We start from the raw sequence: 26673 nt of genomic DNA, 5'->3' as shown, positions 1-26673 counted from the left end.
GGAGATGATTCCGTAGTAGCAGCATGGGGAATAGAATGCCCCAAAGGCGGAAGATTTCAATAGATGGGGATAAAGCTGAAAACAACGGGTCTTCTCATAACCAATCTTCCAATCTTCCTACAATGGCTATAAGTAAGACCATTTCCTTTATCACGATCACGGCCACGACTCCCAGATCCCTGAGCATGAGAGTTTGAAAAATCCAAATTTGCTGTTAGAGCCACCTGATCTGTAGCTGGAGCTGAAAGAATATTAGGGGCCTGAGAGGGAACGACATGATGTCGCTCATCATTATCAATGGTCGCAAATGTCTCAAACAGAGAAGGTAAGGAGTTAGTGTTGAGAATCTGGGTTTGAATTGCCTCAAACTTAGGATGTAAACCCATGAGAAACTGATATATCTGATGTCGAAAAACCTTCTTAATCACATACCCAGCTGTTTCTGTAGACAACTCAGTCATAGACTTATAATGAGAGAACTTGGGTTTTTGTTTGACGGAATGAGTTGATTTGTTTATAAATCGCGAGATAGAAATGATCTTTCTTATCAATTTTATCAATTATTTGAGAATAATTAGTCCTAGTCTTAGTATTTTTATCGATGTTGGCTTCGGTATCCATATTGGTCCTCCCAACGAGACTGAAGAAACCCAAAGTAATTAGCTGCACTCTGAGTCCCTTGGGTAGTCTGGACTATGTCTTAATAAAGCTCATAAATCTTTGAGTCATTCTTGGCATGCACATATGTTTTAGTGAGTGCTAACCACAAACATTAGACAGTGCTAACCACAAACATTAGACAGTCTCATGGTACATAAACATGATATAGATGCGCTACTTCATGGAATTAAATAGCAACCCAAGAATAGTGCAGTTGTCGATCTCTTATTGTTCAAATTTGGGATCAGTGAGGGGTAGTTTAGTAATGGTGCCCAAAAGCCATCCGGTTTTCCCTTTACTACCCAAATAAAGACGCACAGACCGAGATCAGGATTGAAAATTTTGATAATCTAATAGGGCATTGGTGATACGTTGGGCTAAGAAATTTGCCCAAGAGTCGTGCTAGAATCTTTAGGTTCTGGATTCGTTGTCATTGCTTGCTAGGAAAGAAGTAACTTTGGTTTGCAGTGAGATCTCTCGTAATATCAATTTAAGGTGGAATGAACCACAGGTAGAAGGGGCAGCCTATAGAGAATCAAAGTAATTCTATGGCAGTAAAAAAAATAATCCACAGCAAAGACAGCAGCACTGTCACAGGGCTTTACACAGTCTACACAGCAGTCCTGTTGTTGTTGTTGTAAGTCTCCATAGAGCCCACACAACAGTTCTGCTGCTGTCGCAGGTCCCAAACAACAATCCTGCTGCTATTGTAGGTCTGCACAACACTCTAGATGCTGTCTGTTGCTATCGCAGGTCTCAAAGCAGCCCAAACAACAGTCTTACTACTGTTGCAAGTCTTTAGAGGGTCCACAGTTCTGTTGCAATACACAGACAGTAGTCTTGTTGCTGTCGGCGGCCCACACAGCAGTTCTACTGGTATTGCAAGTCTCTAAGCAGCCCAAACAGCAGTCCTACTGCTGTCGCAAGTCTTCAGAGGGTCCAATAGATCTGTCACAACACACGGACAACAGTCCTGTTGCTGTCGTGATTCTTCACAGGGTGTCCTACTATTGTCGCAAGTCTTCACAAGGTCCAACAGACCTATCACAACTCTCAAACAACAGTTATGCTGCTGTTGCAAGTATCCATAGCCCACAAAACCTATTGAATGCAGCTACAGGCTATTTGCAGGCAGAAACCCTAACGGGGGTAAAAAAATCAAATCAACAAACCTATGAAGGATAGCAACCCTATCGTAGGGTAGAAGCATAGCGCAGAAAATATTATTGCAGCATGTGAAAAACTTGATAGAATCCCTATCGCAACATGTGATTAAGGGAAGATGAGAAAAGATGAAAAAAAGCCCCCGAAGGGGAGACCTTCTAACGAAGTTGCTGCTAGATTATTAGGTCTCAAGATCTAGGGTTGTTGATGAAGGAAGAAAAAAAAGAGAGAAGAGGAGAGGAGACTTCAAGATCCCACGAACCAGAGAGGGGATCCCAAAGGAGGTCAATGGGTCCTTTAGGCTCTGATACCAAGAAGAATTGTAGAAAGGTAATTGTCAAGTTTTATTATGAGAGCTTGACATATATATATATATATATATATGGGGGCGGTTCAAGGGCCATATGAGAAAACATATGAAAAAACTTTCGTTTTTCAAAATAAGAGTTAGAGGTTTTGGATTGAGCTGATTTTTTGCAAGGATGGTCACTATGATGAAAAGATCATCCTCACAAAAAATCAGCTCAATCAGAAACTTCTAAATCCATCAAAAGTGATTTACAAATTAGTGATAAAAATTGGTAAAAAATCGATGGTCTACATTCTAAATCACTTTTAATGGGGTTAGAAGTTTCAGATTGGGCTGATTTTTTTTTTTTGGATGATCTTCCCATCATAGAGATCATCCTCACAAAAAATCAGCTCAATCCAAAATTTCTAACCCATATTTTAAAATTTTATTAAAAACGAAAGTTTTTACATATGTTTTCTCATATGGCCCTTGAACCTGACCCTATATATATATATAATAAAATAGTGAATGGATGTAAATGCCCTTACATGAAAATAATAGAAGAGAAAAACAGAAAAAACAGTAAACATAAACATTATTGTTTCCAATACCAAGAACCCGTTTGCCTTAAAAATTGTTCCCTTTACTCTCACTATTTTAATTACAATTACAAATGCAGCAAAACACTTTGTTAGGCGTTACATACTTTTGTTTCAAGAATCATATCGTGCATATGTCAATTTTGCAATGATGGTTTAACTGAACACCTTTTGATCTCATCCAATTTATGAATCTCTGGTTTGATTATTTAGTTCAATTCTATATTTTTCAATTAAAATTTTTTTTTTCTCAGACTTCATCTCATATCACAAAATTTTTATTTGCCTTTAGCTTTCACAATACTTGCATTCTTTTCATACATTTTTAATAAGCGTACTTCACATTTTTTTGCTTTATATTTTCATATTGGTTATCTGCTAGCATTTGCATGTGCTTCATTTGTTAACTTTCACAACAATTCTTTGCAGGATTTACCAATGAGACTCCTCGGGACTATCACTGCAATCTAGGACCAGATGGTAGGCGTAGAGATGCTGATGAAAGGCCTGAATTATGTAGAGGAACAGTTGAATTTGTTGCGACAAAGGAATACATGGTGAGTGTCTCTGCAAATTTAATCTAGCCCACCTTATTTTGAATGTTCTATGTAGGCCTTTGAGTAATACCTAGGGCTGTCAACGGGCTGGGCCGAGTTCAGGCCGGTAAATCAGGCCTCAAAATCCTAGCCCAATCCCGGCCTAATGTTCAGGCTGGGCTTAATAAAAATGTCTAGGTTCAAGCTCGGTTCAACGTATTTGAGCCTATTTTCAGAGCTAGACCGAGCCACAAATTTCACACGTATATAATATTATAAAACTTATGTATATATATATATATATATATAGAACATATTAGAAATAGTCCTACAATGTAAATTATCACGTCTGATCCCAAGCTTGAGATCGTCCCTAAATATGAATCTGGTTTAGCCCGGCTCCTAAAAGGACCTAGTAACACTACCCAAACTTGGCCCACGCCGGAAACAGACCATAACCCGGTCCCATTGGCAGCCATAGTAATACCCATAAAAATATATAGTCCTTTGATTAATGAGTGGAGATATCATAGTTTGCATGTTTGTCTCGTCTCTCCAACTAATATTGATACCATTGTTCTCACAATATGTGTATCCATTAACTTGAAAATAATATTCCATGTTCATTGTGTACATCCCTGTGGATAAATACCTGGGATAGAGATCAGGTGTCTACCTTGTAAAGACAAAATTTTGGTTGTTTGAGTCTAACTGGCTTTAGCTTCTAAAATGGCTCCTTGATGCTTTAATGGCCAACTGTTTTTTCTTTTCTGAAGCTGGGTTGATCTAGCATTGGTAACAGGAGGGAATCTTTGACACTCTTGCTAGAAAGTAGAGTGCAGTATAGCTTTTGTGGGTTTAAAAAAAAAGCATAAGAAGATGATTTCTAATAAAAGAGGGTGAAGGACAATGGTTGAGATAATCATAACAACATGAGTACAATACATTAACCCTCTGGATTAAAGACTGGATCTGATTTGAAAAGGAAGTTTTTGAGAAAGACACCCTTGAACTCCTCAAATGATTTACACGAGAAAAGTAGAATACCCAAATTGCTAATAACAAGCTCCTGCATATCTTTTTCTTTCCCATTGAACACTTGAGAATTTCTCTGCTTCCAAAGACCGCAACACATTGCGAAAGGTAGTAGGTTCCGTTGCATGCTAGCTCTTCCTTTAAAAGTCTGACATTAGCGAAGAGAGAGATAGAGATTAATGTAGAAGGAAACAGATAGAAGGTTGGCACAAAGACATGAACTGGACCACACAATATACACATAACAAAATATGACAATGAATCAGGATGTAGTTGAATGATTTGCATATGAGACAACAATTTACTCAAGTAATACCATGAGCCATAAGGTTATCGATGGTTAGGATTTTATTGGCGAAAACAGTCCAATTGGAAAACACAACCTTCATGTTGTAAACACTTGAACCTTTGAATGACCTGGGACTTGAGTTAGGGATTTATAGAAAGATTTCACTGAAAATGCCCATAGTAACCGATTCTCCTCCTGTGGGGAATTGGTAAGATGAGATAGTTGAACAAAGGTGCAAATGAATGGGAGGTCATTATTTGCAAAATTGAGAATCTCACTTGTCACCAGCCTGAAGTGTTTCCTTTATAGCATCACTCCCAAACTTTTGAGTTGGGAGTGACTTCAACCTAATGGGTTTGATCTCGATTGTTCTATGCATGAGAGACAGTTCTTATTGTTTTTGCGGCACTTATCAGTCTTGAGTTGCATGTCTGGTTGTACCAGTATTTGGCTGGTCGCCTAGACTCCAATCCTTCTTTTTCATTTCTTATAAATTTATGCCGATCAGAAAAAGAAGAAAAGAGAAAAAGAAGTCTAGAGTTGCTCTATACCAGTAAAAGCTCTTTGTTATCCATTGTCATGAAGGAGGCTATTGTAATAATTGTGTTATGTTCCAATTTCCAAATTTAGAGAGCTTCTATTGCCAACCAACTTTTGCCAACGCCACCCAAGATGTGTGCTAATTCTTTGGTGATTTACATTGAATTGGGGTGGCATTAGCAAGAGTTGGTGGGGCAAAAGAATCTCTCCAAATTTATCCACCTATTCTCATATCTATATTCTCTTCCATTTATGGCCTTGAGTACTGCATTCTATTTCCAGGTCCGCGATCCAATGCCTGCGGTCTTTTTCTTCCTCATTGATGTATCCATGAATGCTATACAAACGGGGGCAACTGCAGCAGCATGTAGCGCAATCAGCCAAGCTATTAAGGATCTTTCTGTAAGTTTTATATTATAGCTGATTGAAAAATTTAATGTGTAGTGACATTTGATTCAGGGTGCATTTTGGCCCAGAGTGGCAAAGACATAGCAGAGTCTCTTGTGAAAACTGGTGATAGAAATGTATTCCATTTGGGGAATTCCCTTAGAACAATGCACTTTGGTCTGAGCAAGATCAGATCCTACCAACATTCGTGCGCATATATTAACACTTACTGTTATATGCAAGGATTAAAATTTCATGTTGGAATGTTTTGGTCTAGAAAAAAAAGAAGAAGCATTCATTAAAATAGAACGAATATTCTGAAGCTTTTCGAAAGATTGCCAGAACATTGGGGAGTTCATTCATAAAAATCAACATTTTAGTGATATATATTTATAAAAGAAAAACACATTTGAAGTTGTAAAATGGCTTGTACAGCAGTTTTTGTCATATATATATATAAATAGTTTTTCATGCTGATACAAATCCATAAATTTTTCATTTTCCTCCCAAAATCCTACCTTGTTATTGAGGTTTGAAGGTTGAAGGAGACAAATATCAAGGTGAATTTGGTCTGTGTCCCCTTTCCCAGGAAATTTGGTTGCACTTTCTTGTTTTTGGTCCCCTATTTCAAAGTTGGCAATCCTCACCCTTTTTGGGAGGAAAAAAATCTTATGGAATATGACTCCATTTTCTATCTGCTATAGGATTTGGAAGGAGAGAAATGGGCCTGTTTTCGAAGGGAAGGATAACTTCATCTCCAGTGTTATCATCTGTATTGTAAACCTCTTGTTCTTTTGGGGCAAGTCATTTCTTGCTAGGTGGGAAAATATTTTTATTCAACAGTTCTCTGCTGTAGTTCTCTCTTGTTTTTTTCTTTCCTTGCATCATGTTTTCCTTTTGGAGGTCTCCTCTCACTCCTTCCTTTGTTTTTCTTCTTTCTTGTTTTTAATATATCATTTGCTTATCAAAAAAAAAAAACAAGTCTCAAGGTTAAACATTAGTGTAAAAAAAATTACATTGGAGCTGATATGATGGGTTTCAAGGGTGTGTCATCAATTTCAAGTCATGGGGTATCTCAAATATTCATCTAACGTGGAAGGGAACCATTACATGGTTGACTTAGAAATCATAATAGTTTCTAAATTTCCCTTCTCTTATTTTTGATGTGGTTTCATAATGTTCCTGTTCATCTCGTAATGTTTCTGCCAAAACTTTACGAGACAAATGGGAAGTGGTGTTGTAAACAACATATTGTAAACTGGATGTGGTAATGTTCAAATAACATTATGTATCAACTGATACATTGGGAGTGGTATTTAATTTTAAACCATGGCTATATGTATACGACATTTTTCAGAACATGTTGGGGCATTTACTGTAGTTTTACCAAGACCAAGACTACAAGAAGGAAGTTTAAGTGGTTGATGGTTGAATGATTTGTTGTTGCAGGAAGGTCCACAGACAATGGTTGGAATTGCTACATTTGACTCAGCCATTCATTTTTACAATCTGAAAAGAGTATTACGACAGGTAAATACCAAGTTCAGAAGTTGTCTCTGGGGTTTTAAGAGCATGTTGTTTGTTTCTTTATATTGTTTATATGGTATTTACTGATGATAGTTTTTGTTGGGATTTTTAAAAAAAAAAGTTAATGATATCATTTCAGTGACATTCAGTGCAAAATTATAGCAGAAAAAATATCTCTATGATAAAGCTTTACATTTTAATTTTTAAATCTTTTTACCTATATAAGTTATTTTGTATGACTTGAGTATGATGAGAGAGCTCCCCCCTGCCCCTCCATGATATTTTTAAATTTTGGGGGCAATATTATTTTATATAAGGACCATTAGGGGATCGATTTTATTGTATTTTGGGAAAACTGAATTTATTGTGATATTAGACAAAATAATTCTTGCTTGGTTGTTTGAGTAGTTCCATTTTCTTACATTGAGATTGTGGCTATACTTGCTCAAAATCCAAAAATCAAATTCCATTTTCTTATCTATCCTATTGTCACCCAAATACCCTAAACCTTCCCCTAATCCAAAAACCCTCAATTTTATAATTTCAAAATGTTATAATTGGAAACGTTTTGCAATTGTCACCCAAATCCTTAATCCTTAACACAATCCCCAACCAGATTTCCCTAAATCCCCTATTTTTCTCATATCAAATTCCATTTTCTTATCTCCTATCATCGTCCTGCATCACAGGACTTCTTGAGGATTTCGACAAGTTTCCCCATAACTTGCTCCTGGTTTTTATTTTTTCCTTTAATTCAGAGTTCTTTGATCTTTCTTTGTTTTCTAGATTTGCAATCATTTCCTATTGTATGCTTAGCTATTTTTTGCATTTACAATCATAAAAATTAAGTGACTCATACCTAAATGGAGCTTTTTCTACGCTTTTATAAGAATCTATGGCTGTTAGATACGGTTATATATATGGGTAGTGTTTGGCAGACAACGTTAGGGAGACAAAGGCGTTGGCTCCATGTTGTCTCCCTAACGTTGTCTGCCGAGCGGGACCCTATATACATAAGTATCCTCAAGGTTTGTGTTATTTGGATACGCATAAATCCTTTCCGTTGGATTTTGTGTTTACATGGTTAGGATCATGTGTTTTCTCACGAGTCACCAGGATGAAGAGGCATAAGAAGTTACTTGTAAATGGAAAAAAAGTGAAACTTGGGGTTTTTGAAGACAATATGTGGGTGAAATAATGATACAAGTGAACTTCCAAACAATTGTTGGAAATAATCTAGTTCTTTAGATATAGTTTTTTATTTAGCTTTTATTTATTTCTGGTTTATAAGGGCACTTTTGTCTTTTTACTTTTATACTAATATTAATTCTTGCCAAGCTCTCATAAAAGAGACTTGACATGTATTATTCTCAAATTCTTCTTGGTATAAGAGCCAAGGAATTCCGCCCTCTCCTCCTTGGTTCCTCTCCTTCTTCTTCTCTTTATTCACTAAACCCTAAGCTAGAGTCAGCCTCATTCAATTTTCTCCCCTTCGGGGGTCTTCTAATTTTTTTTATCATATGCTGCAATAATGCGTTGTATTTCTACCCTATATTAGAGTTTGTCTCTATGATAACAGCAGTAGCTGTTTTTTTTGGGTGTTTGACAGCAACTAGGCTACAATAGTGGCCATTTTGTTTTTGTGCTGCAACCTCTGATTGAACCTTGCGACAGCACTGCAACTTCTGATTGAACCCTACGATAGTAGTGGCTATCTTGTTTGGGTTCCCCTCTCTGGCTGGGGACATCGACTGTGTGAAGAGTTGCAATAGTTGTTGTTTGAAGTCTTGCGATTGTAGTAGCAGGGTGTTTAGCGTGTTATGACAGCAGTAAGGCTGTTCTTTGAAGAGTTGAAGAGTCTGTTAGACCCTGTGAAGGAGTGCGACTATAGTTTGGACCTTGTGGAGACTCACGACAGCAGTATAATTACTTTTTAAGGGTTGCGATAGGTCTGCTGGACCCTGTGGAGGAGTACGACACTAGTAGGATTGTTTACTTGGGCTACTTCCAGATTGTTGCGATAGTGTGTGGCTGTAGTTTTCTTAGATTTTTTTGTTTACAGACTTACTGTTTGGACTTCTTTGGAGACTTGTGACAGCAGTAGGACTGCTTGTGAGGGCTTTTGTGACACTGTATGCGACAGACTTGGTGATTTGCGACAGCAATAGATTTGCTGTAAATTCCTGTTTAGACTGTTAAGAGACTTGCGACAGCATTGCTGCCCCTTCTACCTATGGTTTCTTCCACCTTGGATTAATACTACGGGAGATCTTCCTTCGATCCAAAGTTTTATTGTTTATTGTGTGCTATGACGATAAATCACAAGACCAAGGATTCCAACACAACTTTTGGGGCAAATTCCTCAGTCCAGCGTATAACTAATGCCCTACTAGATAGTCGGAATTTTCAGTCATGGTCTTGGTCTGTGCGACTTTATTTGGATAGTAGAGGTAAATCTAGATGGCTTTTGGGAACCATTATTAAACTACCTTTCACTGATCCCAAATTGAACAATGGGAGATTGATAACTACACTATTCTTGGATGACTATTTAATTCAATGGAGTAGCGGATCTATAAAATATTTATGTATCATGAAACTGTTTTGTCATTGTGGTTAGCCCTCACTCAGACATATGCTCACGCTACAAATGACTCGAGAATTTATGAGCTTTATCAAGATATTGCCCAGGCTACCTAAGGAGCACAGAGTGTAGCTGATTATTTTGGGTTCCTCCAGACTCGTTGGGAGGAGCTTTCTCATTATGAGTTTATGGTTGAGCTATCTGTAGAAGCATCCAAATTTGTAGTTAAGAGGATTGCTCAACAATAGATATATCAGTTTCTCATGGGTTTACGTCTTGAGTTTGATGCACTTCGGACTCAGATCCTTAATACCACTCCTTTACCTCATTTATTTGAGATATTTGCAACCATTGACAGTGATGAGAGTCGTCGTTATATTGTTCCATCTCAAACTTAGGTACCTGGTATTCTCTCTGCTTTGGCTACAGATCAGATGGCTCTACTAGCCAATTCGAGTTTCTCCGACGTTCGGATCCCGGGATCAGGGAGTCGTGGTCGTGACAGCCATGGTCCTGGCAAAAGGAGTGGCCTTACTTACGATCATTGTGAAAAAATTGGTCATGAGAAAGCCCGCTGCTTTCAGCTCTATCCGCATCTGATACTACGATCTTTGTCCACTTCATCTTTAAGACAGTCCGCTCCTCGTGTCACTACAGTGGAGTCATCATCGTCCATTCCTCTCATTGATCATCCTTCCTCACTTGGTACAATTGATTTGCAATAGCTACAGACTCAGATTGCCACTATTATTCGGGATAAAATCCATGCTCACACTCATCCCTCCTCGACAATGGCCTCAATTACTACACCTTCAGGTACATCCTCTACTTTCCATGTTACTCAGTCTAGCTCTGCTCCATTAACATGGGTTATTGATTCTGGTGCCTCTGATCACATGACTGGTGGGTTTAGTTATTTTACTTCTTCTACTTTTCCTACTACTCATAGGGAAGTTCGTCTTGCTGATAGATCTCTTACACCTATCCACAACAAGGGTACTATTACCTTATCTTCTAAGATTTCACTAGACTATGTGCTTCATGTCTCTCATTTATCTCCTAATCTTATGTTTGTGAGTAGTATTACTAAATCACTAAATTGTTCAGTTACTTTTTTTTCCTACTCACTGCATTTTTCAGGACCTGACTTCGAAGAGGATTTTTGGCAAGGGGTATGAGAAGGATGGGCTATACTTGTTTGGATCCTAGTCTACTGCTGTTTCGGCTTCTGTATTTCATTGCTCTGGGAGTCATACGTTTTCTTTTCAGACTCTAGATTTATGGCATGCTCGTTTAGGACATGCCAATTTTCAGCACTTATGTCATTTATTTCCAACTTTAAAAACTGCTTATAGTAGACACAAATTTTAGTGCTCTGTGTGTGAACTTTCTAAACACACGTATTTCTTATATTCCTCGTATGCATCGAGTTAATAAAATATGTGAATTAATTCATTCTGATGTATGGGGGTGAAAGCGCCCTCGATCCGCGGGGTGCGCGGATCCGCTTTTGATTTTTGAGGTTTGGGAGTCGCCACCTAGTTATTGCGGTCTAGGAACCGAACATTGATTTGAAACGGATAAAAAAATAACTAATCTACTACAAAGAAAAAAATACTAAGTCTAGGGATCACATTACGGGGTTGGAAGGTGTTAGGCACCAACCCCGCCTGGCAAACTCCAGCCTCTACTAATTCCCAAATAAAACTACATTGCTAAAAAGACCTAAATAAAAATAATAAAAAAAAAAGTTACCTTTACGAATGTAACGGTTTTGTTCCCTCAGATCTGATAGAACAACTCCTTGTACAGCACTCCTCGCTTCGTTCTATCACCGGATTCACTTCAGATCTCCAAGACGAGGTACTTTCTTCTTAGATCTGAATTTTCTGATTATTTCTGGATTTCTGAGTGTTTTTTAAGAGTTTCTAGGTGTTTTTTTGAGCTAAAGTTGGAGTATGGATGTTAGGTAAGGAGTTAGGACTCCAAAATTAGGATTTATGAGAGGCTAGGGAAAGTTTTTGACCTACTTTTCTTAGGGTTTATTTTTTCATACGAAAATAGGTTGTAGGGACCCCTATTTATAGATTTTTTAAGTGCTTGTTTTGATAGAGTTAGTGTTTAATTATAATTCTTTTAGAGAGAGTTATTGTTTATTTAGAATTGTTTTAGGTAGAGTTATTATTTAGTTAGAATTCTATTAAATAGAGGTATTATTTAATTAGGATTGTTTTAAATAGAGTTATTATTTAATTAGAATTCTATTAGGGTTTTGACTTTTAGTCTCACTTGATTGACTTTAAGATCTTGATTTTAGTCTTACTTGATTGACTTTAAGATCTTGACTTTAGTCTTACTTGATTGACTTTAAGATTAATTAGGATTTCACTTTACATTAATTAATGTTTTAATTTCAGAATTTTTAATTATTAAAATTGTAAAATTACCGTTTTGCCCTTGAAGAGGACTTTTTGCATTTTAAGTCAGTTTTCAATGTTCCAAGATGTTTGGGAATCGGTTTTTCGTAAGGAATTCAATGAGATTATTGGTTTTTATCATTTATGAAATTTTGGTGTGGTTGTGAACTTTATGAGGGGTATTTTCGTAATTTTGTCGAATTTTGTGAAAATTGGCGAAATGATTTATTTGGTTTCAATTTGTTGTTTTATGTATTTGAGTTTTCCTAAGCGTAATGTAGGCTCTAGGGATGTTTTAAGATTAGAGGTATTTTGGTAATTTGATCATTTTTTAGTGATTTTTATCCTGAAGCTTCTTTTTGTCTGAAAAATGATGATTTCTAGGCTTTTGAGGTTATATTTTCCTAGCGTAACGTGGTTTCTACTGTTTTGTTAATTTGAGATACCTCATCCATATTTCTGAAATACATCTAGTAACAAAATAGAGCATTGGAATAATCATCTGTCATTGAGAACCGTTGCAATCGAGTTGACGAGTTGATTAATCAGGCGAGTGCAAAGATGGGGTGTCTACAGGGGGTCTTCCCCTATTTCTACTTTTACTGCTCATAGATATTATATTACATTTATTGATGACTATTCTCGTTGTATTTGGGTTTATCTGATGTGTTCTTATTCTGAGGTGCTTTCTATTTTTGTCAATTTTTTTTAAATGATTCAAACTCAGTACATTATTACTGTTAAATCTCTTCAATCTGATAATGGGGGGGAATATATATCTGATGGGATTTGCTCTCATCTTCATGAACATGGTATGCTTCACAAGTTGACTTGTCATTATGCTCCTGAGCAGAATGGGGTGGCGGAACGTAAGAATCGCCATCTAATGAACGTTATTCGATGTCTTCTCCGTAGAATGCATGTTCCTAGGGCATATTGGAATATGACAGTCCTCACTACGGCTTATCTTATTAACCACGTCCCTAATCGTACTTTAGAGGGACAAGTGCCACTTCATGTCCTTCAACCTTATAATATACTTTTTCCCATTACACCTCGAGTATTTGGGTGCATATGTTTTGTTCAAGATAGGACACCCAATCGTACTAAATTGGATCAAATCTATTTGATGCATTTTCTTGGGTTACTCCTTTATGTCCAAAGGGTATCGGTGTTATGATCCAGTTTCTCACCGTGTCATACACTCTCTTGATGTTACTTTAAAAATGTTCCATTCTTTCATGCCACATCTACTTTGCAGGATTCGTTTCCTATAGAGCTGCCATCTCCCATGTTTTCTCCATCTTCGCCTACGCTTAAGGTCTACTCTCGTCGTCCTCGCCCCCCTACACCCTTGCCAACCTCCTCTTTGGATTCAAGTATCTCATCTCCTCTTTCCACACATATACCTGTTCTTATCCCTTCTATCTCTGATTCTCACTTATTGCCCTTCGCAAAGGTAAGCGGGGGTGTGTTACTAATCATCCTATTGCTCAGTTTGTTTCCTATCAAGGTCTCTCTTCTTCTTATTAGGCCTATTTTGTAGCCATTGATTCTATTCGAGTCCCTCGGTCTGTATTAGAAGCTTTGCAAGACCCTCAGTGGACTAAAGCAATGACTACTGAGATGGATGCTTTGCAGAATAATAATACATGGGAATTTGTCACTCTCCCATCTGGGGAACGGACTGTTGGTTGTAAATGGGTTTTCACAGTGAAATACTTTGCCGATGGTACTATTGATCAGTATAAGGCACGCCTAGTTGCTAAAAGGTTTACATAGACTTCAGGGAAAGATTTTGATGCCATGTTTGCTCTTGTCGCTAAACTTTCTACTGTTCGACTTCTTATCTCTCTAACTGCGTGTAATTCCTGATCACTTCACCGACTGGATGTAAAGAACGCTTTTCTGAATGGTGATTTGACTGAGGTTATTTATATGGACCCTCCTCCAGAGTTTCGTCTTTAAGGGGAGTATTCTGGAAAGATATGCCATCTTTTTAAATCTTTATATGGCCTGAAGCAGTCTTCACAAGCCTGGTTTCAGCGGTTTTCTGAGGTTATTTTATCTATGGAGTTTTCTAGATGTCACTCAGATCATACTTGTTTTGTTCGTCGTCGAGGAGTGGATGGTCGTTGCACTATTGTTTTGGTTTATGTGGATGACATTATTGTGACTAGTGATGATGCACAGTGAACTAACAAAGTTAAGGTGTTATTGGGTCGTGTTTTTGAGGTTAAGGATTTGGGTTCACTCAAGTACTTCTTGGGGATAGAAGGGGCCTCTTCTCGGGGATAGAAGTGGCCTCTTCTCGTCAAGGTATTTCGCTCTCTCAATGTAAATACACATTGGATCTTCTTCAAGACATTGGGAAGCTTAGTTGTCATCTTGCTTCCTCACTTATGGATCAGAATCATCGTCTTAGTGCTAACTTTAGTGATCTTTTATTAGATTCTTCCTCTTATCAGAGACTTGTAGGCCGTTTGATTTATCTGAATAATGCTAGACTGGACTAGTCCTTTGCGGTTAGTGTGGTTAGTCAGTTCATGCATACTCTGCGTACTTCTCACCTTGATGTCGTTTATCGTATCCTTCACTATCTGAAGTTGTGTCCTGGTCTTGGGCCTTTCTAGTTTTTCACTGCTCAGCCGCATTTGTCTTGTTTCATAGATGCTGATTATGCTTGTTCTCTTACAGATAGGAGATTTACTTCTGGTTTCTATATTTTTTATGGTGATAACCTTATCTCGTGGAAAAATAAGAAACATAATGTGGTTTCTAACTCTTCTGCTGAAGCTGAGTATCGTGTTATGGCTCTTGACACATGTGAACTAATTTGGCTTCGTTTTTTATTGGCAGAGTTGGGATTTCCTATCTTAGGTTCTTCTACTTTGTTCTATGATAACAATTCTGTTATTATGCTGGCTTCTGACTCAGTCATTCATGAAAGAACTAAGCATATTGAGGTTGATATTCACTTTCTTAGGGAGAAAGTTCGATCTGGTGATCTTCATACAGTCTTTGTACCTTCTTTAGATTAGCTTGCCGACATGCTTACGAAATCTGTTAGTCCATTATCACTAATTCTCATCTTGTCAAGATGGGTTTAATTAACATATTTGCACCAACTTGAGGGGGAGTATTGGAAATAATCTAGTTATTTAGATATAGTTTTTTATTTAGCTTTTATTTATTTTTGGTTTATAAGGGCATTTTTGTCTTTTTTACTTTTATACTAATATAAATTCTTGCCAAGCTCTCACAAAAGAGACTTGATATAATTCTTCTCAAATTCTTCTATAATTTTTTTTAAAAAAGTGTGTGAGGTCTACGATTCGAGCCACACCTTAGGATGTGGATCATTAAAAACACCTTGTGGCACAAGAAAGAAATGTAAAAGCAGTTGAGGTGTACGCCTTAGACCAAGAAGTGCCCAAAAGGTACACTCCCCATTGTAAGGCATCCACCTTTCGGCCAAGGTGCACCCCTCACATTAATTTTATGTTTTTTTTTTCCTATTTTTTAAAATTACTTATTAATTGTATTTTCAATTTCTCTGTCTTCTTTTTCTTCTTAATATTTTATTTTTACTCCTTTCTTTGTCGCTATTTGCTACAATATAATTGAAGCATTTAGAAGTTATTCAAATATAAAATAGTAATACGTACAAAGAAAGTTGTTGGGGATTCATTTGATTCATCAATAATTTTTAGTATTTACTATTATAGAAAGAAAATTATTAAAAAATAGAATTTAGTGATATTTTTTGCATTGAATGTAACATAGTTATTTGATGCAGAAACTTTCAACTATTCAAAATGTACACATTTCTTTCTGTTGAAATATAAATAGTAATGTTGAGATTATTATTATTAATGCAGTGATTAAAAATTGGAAATCTATTTTGTGGATTTTTGAAACTTTAAATTTGGAAGTATGTTGTGGCCACCAAGATTTTTTCATTTTTCAATAGTGATTCTCTCTCCCTTCTCTCTCTCTCTCTCTATGTGTATATACACACACACACACACACACACACACATATACATAAACATATCTTACCTTATGTATTTAAAAATTTCATGCATGTGAGGCTTACCCCTTATGCCTCGAGACTTGAGCTTTGATGCATTGGCCAGCCAAGTGCCTCGCCTCTCCTCACACCTTGGCATCTGAAAACATTGCTCCAAACAACACCATATGGGGCTCTTGAAGATCCAAGAGTGAACCTTATATGCATGAAGTGAACTCGAAGTTTGAGAATCCTTCTCAACTAAATTTCCAAATGTTACGCAATAAAATTCTCTAGATAGTTTTACTATGTCTTCCGCAGTTAGGGCCCATTTTGCTAAGAAGATCTAGACTGAATTAAAAAAAAAGAAAAAAAGCAATGCTTCAAACAGAAATAACTGCTTTTGTTCTTCACAAGCTGGGTTTATCAATATTTCTAGAACAATGTTGAGCTGACAATTCAACTTGACATTTGGTTTGAATTGACTGTTCTCGAACCATGAAAATGAGCTTTGAAAGTGTCATGAAAAAAATTCTTGTTGCCTTTGGTCAATGGTTTAGAACTCAAGGATTTTCTGGAGAGTAGTTTCATTTATTTCATGAAAGAAATGATTTGTTGAGTCCTGAAAGTTTCATGTGAGACTTGCCAGGTCTTTCTTACAAACAATTGTGTATTTGACGGATAGCTTGGGAGATAATGTCTCCAGGCCTTTTCTAGTCAGATTTGTATTTTGATTTTCCCGTTGTGGCTTTAAAATGGTACTTCACACAAACCTTTACTAGACCTCTGTGGACCTTATCAGCCTTCGCAATTTATCCCTTTTTTAATAATGTAGGGCATCCCACATCACTTTTGGGATCTAGACTAATCCTTATGATTGCACGGCCACGGAAGTTTCCCGAGATAAAATTAAATTCTAATGAATTCGTAATTTATCCTATTACAGTTGGGTTGAATGAAAAATATTTTATTTGTTTGCGTTTCTTAAAATTGAAGTGCAAATTAATATGAAAATATGACCATTTTGAGATTCACTTCACTATTGCAGCCTTTGATGCTGATCATTCCTGATGTGCAAGATGTTTATACTCCTCTTCAAACTGATGTGATTGTTCAACTGGCTGAGGCAAGAAACATAGCACTGCAGTTCACACTCATGCTTTTTTGTGCTGCAGAACTTCATTTTTTATGCTTGCAAGTAAATTTGCTTTCTTCTCTGAGGTTTTCAGTGCCGTCAACATCTGGAGCAACTGCTGGAGAACATTCCAACTATGTTTCAGAGTAATAGAGTTGTTGAATCTGCATTTGGTGGAGCTACCAAGGTATGACCTTTAATATAATGGTTTCAGATGCTAAGACATGAGGACAAGCATTTGGTTGGCTAGTGCCTTGAGGCATAAAGCGTAAGCCTCACATATAAGGAATTTTAAAAATAGTTTATGATATATAAACTATCAATATTAAATGTAGAAAATAGGGTAACTACCAGATATTTCCGAATTTCAATTTTCAAACCCACATAATTGTAATCCAAATTTTATTTCCCTACATTAATGATAAAAAAAATATATTATTTGTTTATATTTAGTAAGAAAGAAATGTTTTATATTTGAATAATTGTCAGTTTTTCCAATAAGTTACGATTTTATGTTTATTGCAAAAATATATCTAAATACTGTTTTTCCAATAACCTTGTAAAATACTAAATACTGCAAAAATTTATTTATCAATTTATCAATTCAACTTTTATTACATATATTACCACTTGTATATTCAAACTCATTTCTAAATGTCCAATCATGTTGTATGCCATCAACAAGAGGGAAAGAAGAAAAAATACATTAATGTGTAGTTTTAAAAAAAGCAGGAAAAAACAAGAAATTAATGTTAGGCATATGCCTCAGTCATGTCTCACATTGAGGCTTATGTCTTTTGAGAACCTTTGGCCTTAGGCCTATGCCTCAGCTGCTTTTACATTTATTCTCATGGCATTTTTAACAAGTCTCACCTTGAGGCGTAAGCCTCACATGCCTTTGAAAACTCTCATTGATAGTTTGTGAATTTTGACATTTTCTTTATTTTACCTTCAAATGTTTATTTTTGGATGGAAATGTATTGAACATCTACAGTCAAGATTATACACTTGGTAGTATTGATTTTTTTTTAAATTCCTTTTCACCCTAATTCAGGCTGCTTTTCTGGCAATGAAGAGCACAGGAGGAAAACTTCTTGTATTTCAGTCAGGCAAGTTTTATTTTATTTTATTCTTTTGTAGCACACTAATTTCTTTGTGTTTGTTGCACATCTAGGCCTATGTATAGTGATTGGTCAGTTACTGCTAGACTTCTTTACAGTTGCTGAGCAGGAACAATATTTCATATGAAGATGGTAAATTGGAAAATATTAGATGGAATTGGAAATGGTGTAATTGTGGCACATTCTGCACACAATTTCATTGGTATTTGTTTGAATTTTTTTGGATAAACTTGGAAGTTGGTTCTCTCTCAAGTATTGGCTTCTACAAAGGTTACTCATTTATAAGCTTGACAAGGGGGTTTCAAAGGTTTTTTTTTTTTTTTTTGTGTGTGAAGATTTTATTGTTAGATGGGATAGAGTCTGTAATTTGACATTGGGATAGCTTCTTTGGGGTTTTTTTATTCCTTTCTTGTTTTTGTTTGTTTTCTTTGTTGTTTTGTGTTGTTCCCCTTGACCCCGCTGTTTCTTTCCTTTTATTATCAATAAATTTATCTTTATCGATAAAATAAAAAAAATAAAAAAAGCTTGACAACATAATGATTTTTGTTCTATGTCAAGATATAGTGTTATCTAACAATTTTGTAGTTGAAATATGGTGTATAATAATGGTGATATAGATTCTGTGGACTTGATGACCAGTTAAAGCACACAAAAACCAGATCAAATATTTAACTTTGAAAGTGGCAATTGATGAGTTGATTGCTTTAATCTTTGTTGAGGTTCTATTGATGTTGCATTCCTTTGTTTCAAATTTTTGTCACTTGTAAGTGGTGCTCTTTGGCTGCTCTTTTTACCATTATCTTGTGGTTTTCCTCTTGAAGTTTCAGCTTCATTGGGTCCTGCTAGGAAAGGATTTCTTATTCAGTTGTCAAGTTTACATATACCATAAAGAGCATAATTAAATTGCTATTGTGCTTAGGCAATCTACTTGCTTGGAATTTGTTATGAACATGGTTTATATAGTAGACTATTGCTAAAAAAATAGCCATTATTGATTATTGGTGGAAAAAAAAAATGACCATCTTGCCAATTGGAAAGAAGCTTCAAGCCTAATAGGGAACATGGGTGATGAGGACATCATATGCATACCTTTCAAAGTGTTCCAAAGGAGAAAAAGACACTTAGATTCATTGTGGATGGACGTGAAGTTTATGGACAAGCACCGTTGGAATCTTATTGGGTCATCATATTTCATGCTTTTATTTAGTTTATGTTTATGAGTTTATTTTTGTGTTTAGGATGAGTATTTGAAGTTATTTTCATGTTTTATTAGCCTATGATGTTAGTATAGGTGTATAGGGGCAATTTCGTAATTTTATATTGATTTTTAATAAGTTTTCATAGGCTGAAAATTCAAGGGAAATAAAGTTACCGAATTGGGACATAGATGGTATTTCTGCTTTTATTTAATTTAAGTTATTTTAAGTTTATTTACAACCATTGGATCTCTTTATTTTAATTGGATGGTTGAGATTAGATTTAGGGTGTAGAGAACATTATAAGTATTTGCTTCTTATTGTAATTTTCGTGAATGATGAATAAAATTGAGATTGAAACTTTAATATTCCCATTAATGGTGTAATGTGAGACTATTTTTGAGTGAGTCCAAGATAATGTTTGTTTTCCCTATCGATTTTTCAATCGAAGTAGGTATTTACTTTTTTGTTCTTAACATCTTTTTTCTCACTTTCTCTATTAAATTTATGTTTTGAATCTCTAAAACATCCATAAACCCTAGCAAATCCACTCTATAAACCAAAACCCCATCAACATTCTCTTCTCCGTTGAAGCCTAACCCTAATACCCATAAAAACCCGACCTAACCCTTCCCTACTCAAACCACATCTTTCCTTACCATCCAAAACCCTAATTACCTTTCGTTTTTTTTAGTCTACAAATTTTCTAAACATTGTTAACTTGCTGCTTCCATAAATCAGCACCACTTTTTTGACTGTTTATGCATTAAAATTGAGCCTAAGAAATCTATTTTAAACATCTAACTAAAACCTTAGGCTAGATGAAGACTTGTTTTCCATTGGAACCTATTGTTAGTACTTGAATAGCTATTACTGTGGGATTATGACGAACCTTAGGACTATTTTGATTATCGCTTGGATTCTTTTGCATAGCTATGAATGTATGAGCGAATGATTTATATTTGCATTGCTTATGTTAATTCAGATTGATCTCAGATTTATCATCCTAGGGTAACATTCACGGTCCTGCATCAATGGGTTTGAGTATAGTTGAGATCAATGAATTTCCATGGGAAATGGTTGTGGAGATTCTTTCATGGCCTAACAATTTTTGGTGCACAATTATTGATGTTGGTATACTGCAGGTTGAATGGTTGAGTTAGCAATCAAAATTGTAGACTTGTGCCATTAGCCTTTGGAAATCGATCATTATTGTCATTTCATCTTCCATTTTCACATATATTATATATATATTGGCTTCAAAGTAAGATTAAATTCCGGAAAAATTTTCATCTGGTGATAGTAGTTCCATGTCAGAATTTTTATGGACTATTTTTTTTCTTTTTAGATCGTTGGAGCTTTGAGGATGACGAGTTAACATCCTCTTGCTCCATCTGAGGTGACTCAAGATTTTGCTCCATTGAGTTAGGTAGTTGAATTTTATCTAAATCCTTTTTCAATATCTGATTTCTCAATGCTTGGCACTCATCTTTCCCTCATAAGTATATGTTGAACCTGAACGACCTGCTTGCTCATCTAATGGTTAAAGCATGCATTTCAATGGTATCCTTTGAAAAATAAAGACATGTAGCATGCTCCGAAAACAAGAAAAAACAAAGATCTCTCCTCTGACATTTGCATGAAATGTTTCAGACATTTGCATGACATGTAAAGATGTTGAGTTGATTTTTAATCGTTTCTTCATTGCAGGGTTGCTACAGTGTTTGGAATTGCTTTTCTTAGACCTATTTGACATATAATAGGTCCTTGTGGTATTTTTGATAACTAGGCTCATGGGTACTTTTGAAAATTGTCAGATTTTTTGGAAGAGTTCCCTTGCTAATTATAGGGTGATTGAGAGGACATAAAAAAAGTTTCTTAGAACAAATCATAGCGGATGCTTACCAGATATCATTGGAACTTACCAAGGTGCTTTCATCAAGGGGCAATAGATATTAGATGGAGTGATAATGGTCAGTGAATGCGTCAATTCAAGATTCATTGAGAGTACTGGGGTAGAGTTGCTTATTACATTTATTTGACATTTAATAACCCCTGCCTTGTCGTAGATCTGATAACTTGGCATATGGGTCCTTTTGATAATTGGGCCAGATGCTTGAAGAGTTCTCTTCTTGCTATATATGAGGTGTTTGAGAGGAAATAGAAAGGTTTTTTAGAACAAATCACAGCGACTGTTGCAAAAATCATAGCAAAGATGCTTGCTTCTAGGATCAAAGCAGTCATGCAATCATTGGCCTTAGCTAGGCATCTTCATCAAGGGAAAATAATATTATATAGTGTTGAATGCACCAATTCTAGAGTAAGGTCAGGAATATCAGGAATGGTTTGCAAAATTGATTTAGAAAAAGCCTACAATCATGTGAACGGAAATTTTCCATGTTATCTGCTTGGTAGGATGGGCTTTGAGCAGAGATAGATTGGTTGGATTATGAAATGTATTTTATCCCTTCATTTCTTTATCTTAGTCAATGGAAGCCTTCTTGGTTCTTCTAGATCTCTTGAGGACTTGGGTAAGGAGACCCATTATCACCTTTCCTTTTTAATATTGTTATGGAAGCACTAGACAAGATCTTGTCTAGGGCAGAATCCAATAGTGATATATCTGGCTTCTTGGTTGGGGTGGGAGCCCAGTGGTTTTGCATATCTTGTTTGGGGATGATATATTGCTATTCCTTGATGCTGCAGAAGATCAATTGAGGTTCTTGAGAAGTTTATTGGCGTGTTTGGAGGTTGTGTTTGATCTAGCTGTTAATCACTAGAAAAGCATGGTTGTTTGTTGTTGGGAGTGTTCCTCGAATTGATATTCTGGTTAGGTTGTGATGTAGGATCTTTTCCTACCTACTATATTGGGCCACCATTGAGTGAAACATACAATAATAGTCATTTGGGATCCGATGTTGGTGAGGGTGGGTAGGAGGCTCTGTTCATGGAAAATGGGATATCTGTCCCAAGGTGGAATAATAACTCTTATCAAAAGTATGTTTGCAAGCATCTCAGTATATTTCCTATCATTGTTCACTATGCCTAGAAGTGTTGTGGGTGACCTTAAGAAACTATTTAGGGATTTCTCGTGGCACACGATAACGAAGGTAGAAGAAAATTCTACCTAGTGAACAGGAAACCTGTTTACTTAAAAAGAAACAAGGGGGTGTTTTAGACTCCAAGTGGATAAGGATCATGAATTCTGCACTATTGGGCAAGTGGCTATGGTTGTTTGGAGTTGACCTAAATAGTTTATGGACTGGATATGATAATTTTGGTAGGATAGGAAGCATGTGGTATTTTTTTGATTGTGGGATTTGGAAAAGATATCCTGAAGGTTATTCTCAGTTTTTATATGAAAGCTATTTTCAGGGTGAGAATTAATATGGTCTGCTTTTGGGAACAAAATTGGTGTGGTGTATCATCTCTTAAGTAGTAGTTTCCATCATTTTTTGCTTTATCACTTAAGAAGATGATAGCAGTTGTGAACTTTATGTTGCAGGCATAGGGGTTGGGATTTTTTAGCTTCAAAAGAACACTTCAAGATTAGAAGTTGATTTTATTTCTACATTCTTTGACTGTATTCATCTTGTTTCAATTAACTTGGGGGGAAGATCATTGTGATCAGGATGGTAGAAGAGAAGGGATTTTCTCTTTTAGATCCTTTTATCATTTTCTTACCAAGGTCTCATTTTCTTCATTTCCATCCCCCAGTCCTTTATTTTTTTTATTTTTCGGTTGCTTGGACCAAAATTCTTACTATGGACAACCTCGTTCATAGAGGTTGGATTTCATCAAATTTTTTTCCTCCATGTAAGAGCGGTGAGAAATTCATTGATCACTTTCTCCTTCATTGTTCATTTGCTCAGGAACTTTGGTCTTACTTTCTATCTTTTTAAAATTTTGTTTTGTTTTCCTAGATTCATTGCCACATTGTTGGAGGATTGGTGGCGGCATGGATTTCCTTCTGGCGTTTCGAAGGGAACTCTTTTGAGTCTTAACTCCATCTGTTGGGGGATTTGGAAGGATAGAAATGATCTGGTTTTTGAGCGGCGTAGGCATTCTATCTAAGAGATTGTCATATTATTTTTGGTCTCCCTTTCTTTTGATTCAAAATCTTCAAGGAGTTTTCTTTGAAGACTTCATATTCAGATGGAATAGAGTGTAATATTGGAGATACATGGTCTTTAGGTCATTTAGTGTCCCCTTGGTGGTGCCATTTTTTTTCTTAATCTTCGTGTATTGTCTTCTTTTTTGGGCTGGTCACTTGACCCTCCGAGTTCTTTTTCAATAAATCTTAATCTATCGTTTACTTCAGAAAGTACAGGATCTATCATTAAATTGTAATTATTTAGCACTTTTTCATAGTATCCAAAGCTTATTTCTAGTTAGTTCTCATTATCTCCTTTGAATTTATTCCATTATTCTGATTGATCCATGTTTGTTTGCAGTCCTGCCTTCAGTTGGGTTTGGAGCACTTTCTGCCAGAGAAACTGAGGGAAGAACAAATGCCTCTACTGGAGAAAAGGTGCAGGAATCATTTTGTCTTTTATTTTGGTAGCACAGATGATTGCCTGAGTTTTTTTATTTTATTCAAGATCTGCATTGTCCACTTAATCCAAGCTCCTGAGTTTTGAATCCTATTCTTTCTATAAGTTCCATTGAGGGCCATATGTTGAGTTAAAGCATGCCTTGGAATCTTTCTTACTACCTCAATTCATATCACTCTTGGCCTTCTTTTCAATAGTGCCCTCATTGTATTCATTGCACATGCTTAGACCGTGTTAGTCGACTTTCTTCTTATTTAAACCCAATTAGGGCTACTACTTTATTCATATAGCGAGGCTTATTGTTGTTTTTGATAAAAAGATGTTTATAATTGTATGGTGCAACAAAAAAAATTATTACTTGGTTATTAGTTTTCACTTTCGCAAGTTTAAAGTCCAATTATGTTTGAACTTTGGAATAATGGATCGCCTTTCATCGCACTTGTCGCTTGAGAATTTGTGATTTCTTCTTAAATGTCTGATGCATTGTTGGATTTCAGGAGGCCCAAAGATTTAGAGTTACATTTATTTTGGGTATAGGGGAATCTTACATCAGATAAAGATTAAGTAATCATGTGGGATTTACAGATAGTTAAATTACCACGAACTTCTATGTTAGTTACTACCGGTGACATAGAGTTAATCCAGGATTTCTTTTTTCTTTGATGGAAAGTCCGATTTCCACACTTTGGAAGAATGGATTTACTTTATCACAACTTCCCCCCCAAGAGTTTGTTTTTTCTTATTAAATGTCTTGCATTGTTGGATTTCAGGAGGCCCACAAGTTGCTCCAACCAGCAGACATGACTCTAAAAACTATGGCTATAGAATTTGCAGAGTATCAGGTGAGATCTAAGGTTTCTAGTTTTCCCCGTTCATGTGAGGAAACTATTTTTCTGAATACTGTTCTAATGTAATGCTGAGAATTATATTAGCAATGAAACAAATGCTTTGTGTTTATACTTGAGTCGAATTATATATTAATTTCAAAAGTCCTACAGGTTTGTGTGGACATTTTCGTTACTACCCAGACATATGTGGACATTGCTTCCATCTCTGTTGTCCCAAGAACAACCGGGGGGCAGGTATTCAAACCGCTACTCTGCTTCATGGTTTCTCAGTTATATGTTGAAACAAAATTTAAGTCTTACATCATGACGAGTGTAAGATTTTGTTTTTTTGTTTTTCCTTGAATTAGGCTTTAAGAATGCTTTATATCAGAAAACTTTTAGTAATCCATGATTATTTATATTTTATGATGTTCAGAAGTCAGAACAAATTGGTTGTTCCAAACAAATTGTTATCTTCTACTTGCTGAAGATCCTTTGGGATTTCAAGGTTCTTGAGTTTATGAGGGAAAATTTCCAGGATAACTCCCAATGAGTTTTTTATATATTTTTTATATTTTTTGTTATTTTGGTTTCCTCAGTTGCCCCTACTTTCTCATGAACCTCTAATATTTCTGTTGTGTAGTATCCACTATTCCCCAAGGAAAATGTGTACAATACCTCTTGTTAAAGCAGGCAATCTGTATAATTATGTGCCCTTATATATATGGAATGCATTCGTCGGACATCTAAAACTGACGACTATGTTTACACAACCACCCAGATGCTGTCCATTTTTTAAATGTTTTCTACAGCACCACCCGATGCCATTGGACCTTGAAAAATGGATGGCATCTGAGAGGTAAAAATAGTTGTCACTTGTAGATGTTCCCTGTAAACGAACTTATATATATATTTGGAGACCGGGGACAAAAACTTTGACAATGTTTTTCGGATGATCTCCTCACAAGAAATCAGCCCATTCTGAAACTTCTAACTGCATCAAAAGTAGTTTACAAATAATTGACAGTCCTCGATTCTTCAACTTGTAAAAATGGGGTTAGAAGTTTTGGAATGGGCTGATTTTTTGTGAGGATGATCTCCTCACCATAGAGATCATCCTCACAAAAAAAATCAGCCCATTCTGAAACTTCTAACCCATATTTCCAAAACATGTCAAATTTTTTGTCCCCCCGATCCTGACCCTATATATATTTCTTCCATAGTATTCTGAATTCTCTAGTGTATAAGTTCCTCACTTCTGTTTCTATTGTTATAAGTGACCTACCTGTATGTTTTTTCCTGATGCAGGTATATTACTACTACCCTTTTTCAGCTCTTTCTGATTCAGCCAAGCTGTACAATGATCTTAGATGGAATGTTACAAGACCTCAAGGTTTTGAGGCCGTAATGCGTGTTAGATGCAGCCAGGTTAGTTCGTTGTTATATAAAATGTACTTTTCTATTTATACCTCTATTATGCTTGACTTCTTTTTGGTAATTTAAATTTGGTTTATAATGGTCGTTTCGTCCAATGTGGTTAATTTTCTTCTCTAGGGTCTTCAAGTTCAAGACTACTCTGGAAGCTTTTGCAAATCCATTCCCACTGATGTTGATCTTCCTATGGTTAGTATTCCTCTTATAGTAATATTCACCGTGTGCACATTATAAATTCTGCTAGTGTGACACTAATATTGAATAAAATATTAAGGCCCCCATTTTCTTTGGTATTGTGGATCCTCACTCGAAATTAGAAACTAATTAGAGGTTATATCAGTTCTTGTTACAATTTTAATTTTACA

General features: G+C 36.0%; 1 protein-coding gene across 4 annotated transcripts in view; it reads left to right on the top strand.

Moving 5' to 3' along the window:
- The window catches only part of LOC147398384 (protein transport protein SEC24 C-like), a 49898-nt gene that overhangs the window by 10756 nt on the left and 12469 nt on the right, over positions 1 to 26673 (top strand). For all 4 annotated transcript variants that reach the window (XM_086447566.1, XM_086447565.1, XM_086447568.1 and 1 more), the window contains 11 exons: positions 3145 to 3272; positions 5398 to 5517; positions 6952 to 7032; positions 17091 to 17168; positions 17272 to 17364; positions 18232 to 18286; positions 23949 to 24025; positions 24818 to 24889; positions 25046 to 25129; positions 26183 to 26302; positions 26429 to 26497. In XM_086447566.1, the coding sequence (XP_086303692.1) occupies positions 3145 to 3272; positions 5398 to 5517; positions 6952 to 7032; positions 17091 to 17168; positions 17272 to 17364; positions 18232 to 18286; positions 23949 to 24025; positions 24818 to 24889; positions 25046 to 25129; positions 26183 to 26302; positions 26429 to 26497 (977 nt within the window). The remainder of the gene's footprint in view (positions 1 to 3144; positions 3273 to 5397; positions 5518 to 6951; positions 7033 to 17090; positions 17169 to 17271; positions 17365 to 18231; positions 18287 to 23948; positions 24026 to 24817; positions 24890 to 25045; positions 25130 to 26182; positions 26303 to 26428; positions 26498 to 26673) is intronic.

The sequence above is a fragment of the Akebia trifoliata genome, chromosome 7, assembly GCF_017979445.1.
Source record: "Akebia trifoliata isolate Shusen 1 chromosome 7, ASM1797944v1, whole genome shotgun sequence".
NCBI lineage: Eukaryota > Viridiplantae > Streptophyta > Magnoliopsida > Ranunculales > Lardizabalaceae > Akebia > Akebia trifoliata.
This window is presented reverse-complemented; position numbering and strand designations above follow the sequence as displayed.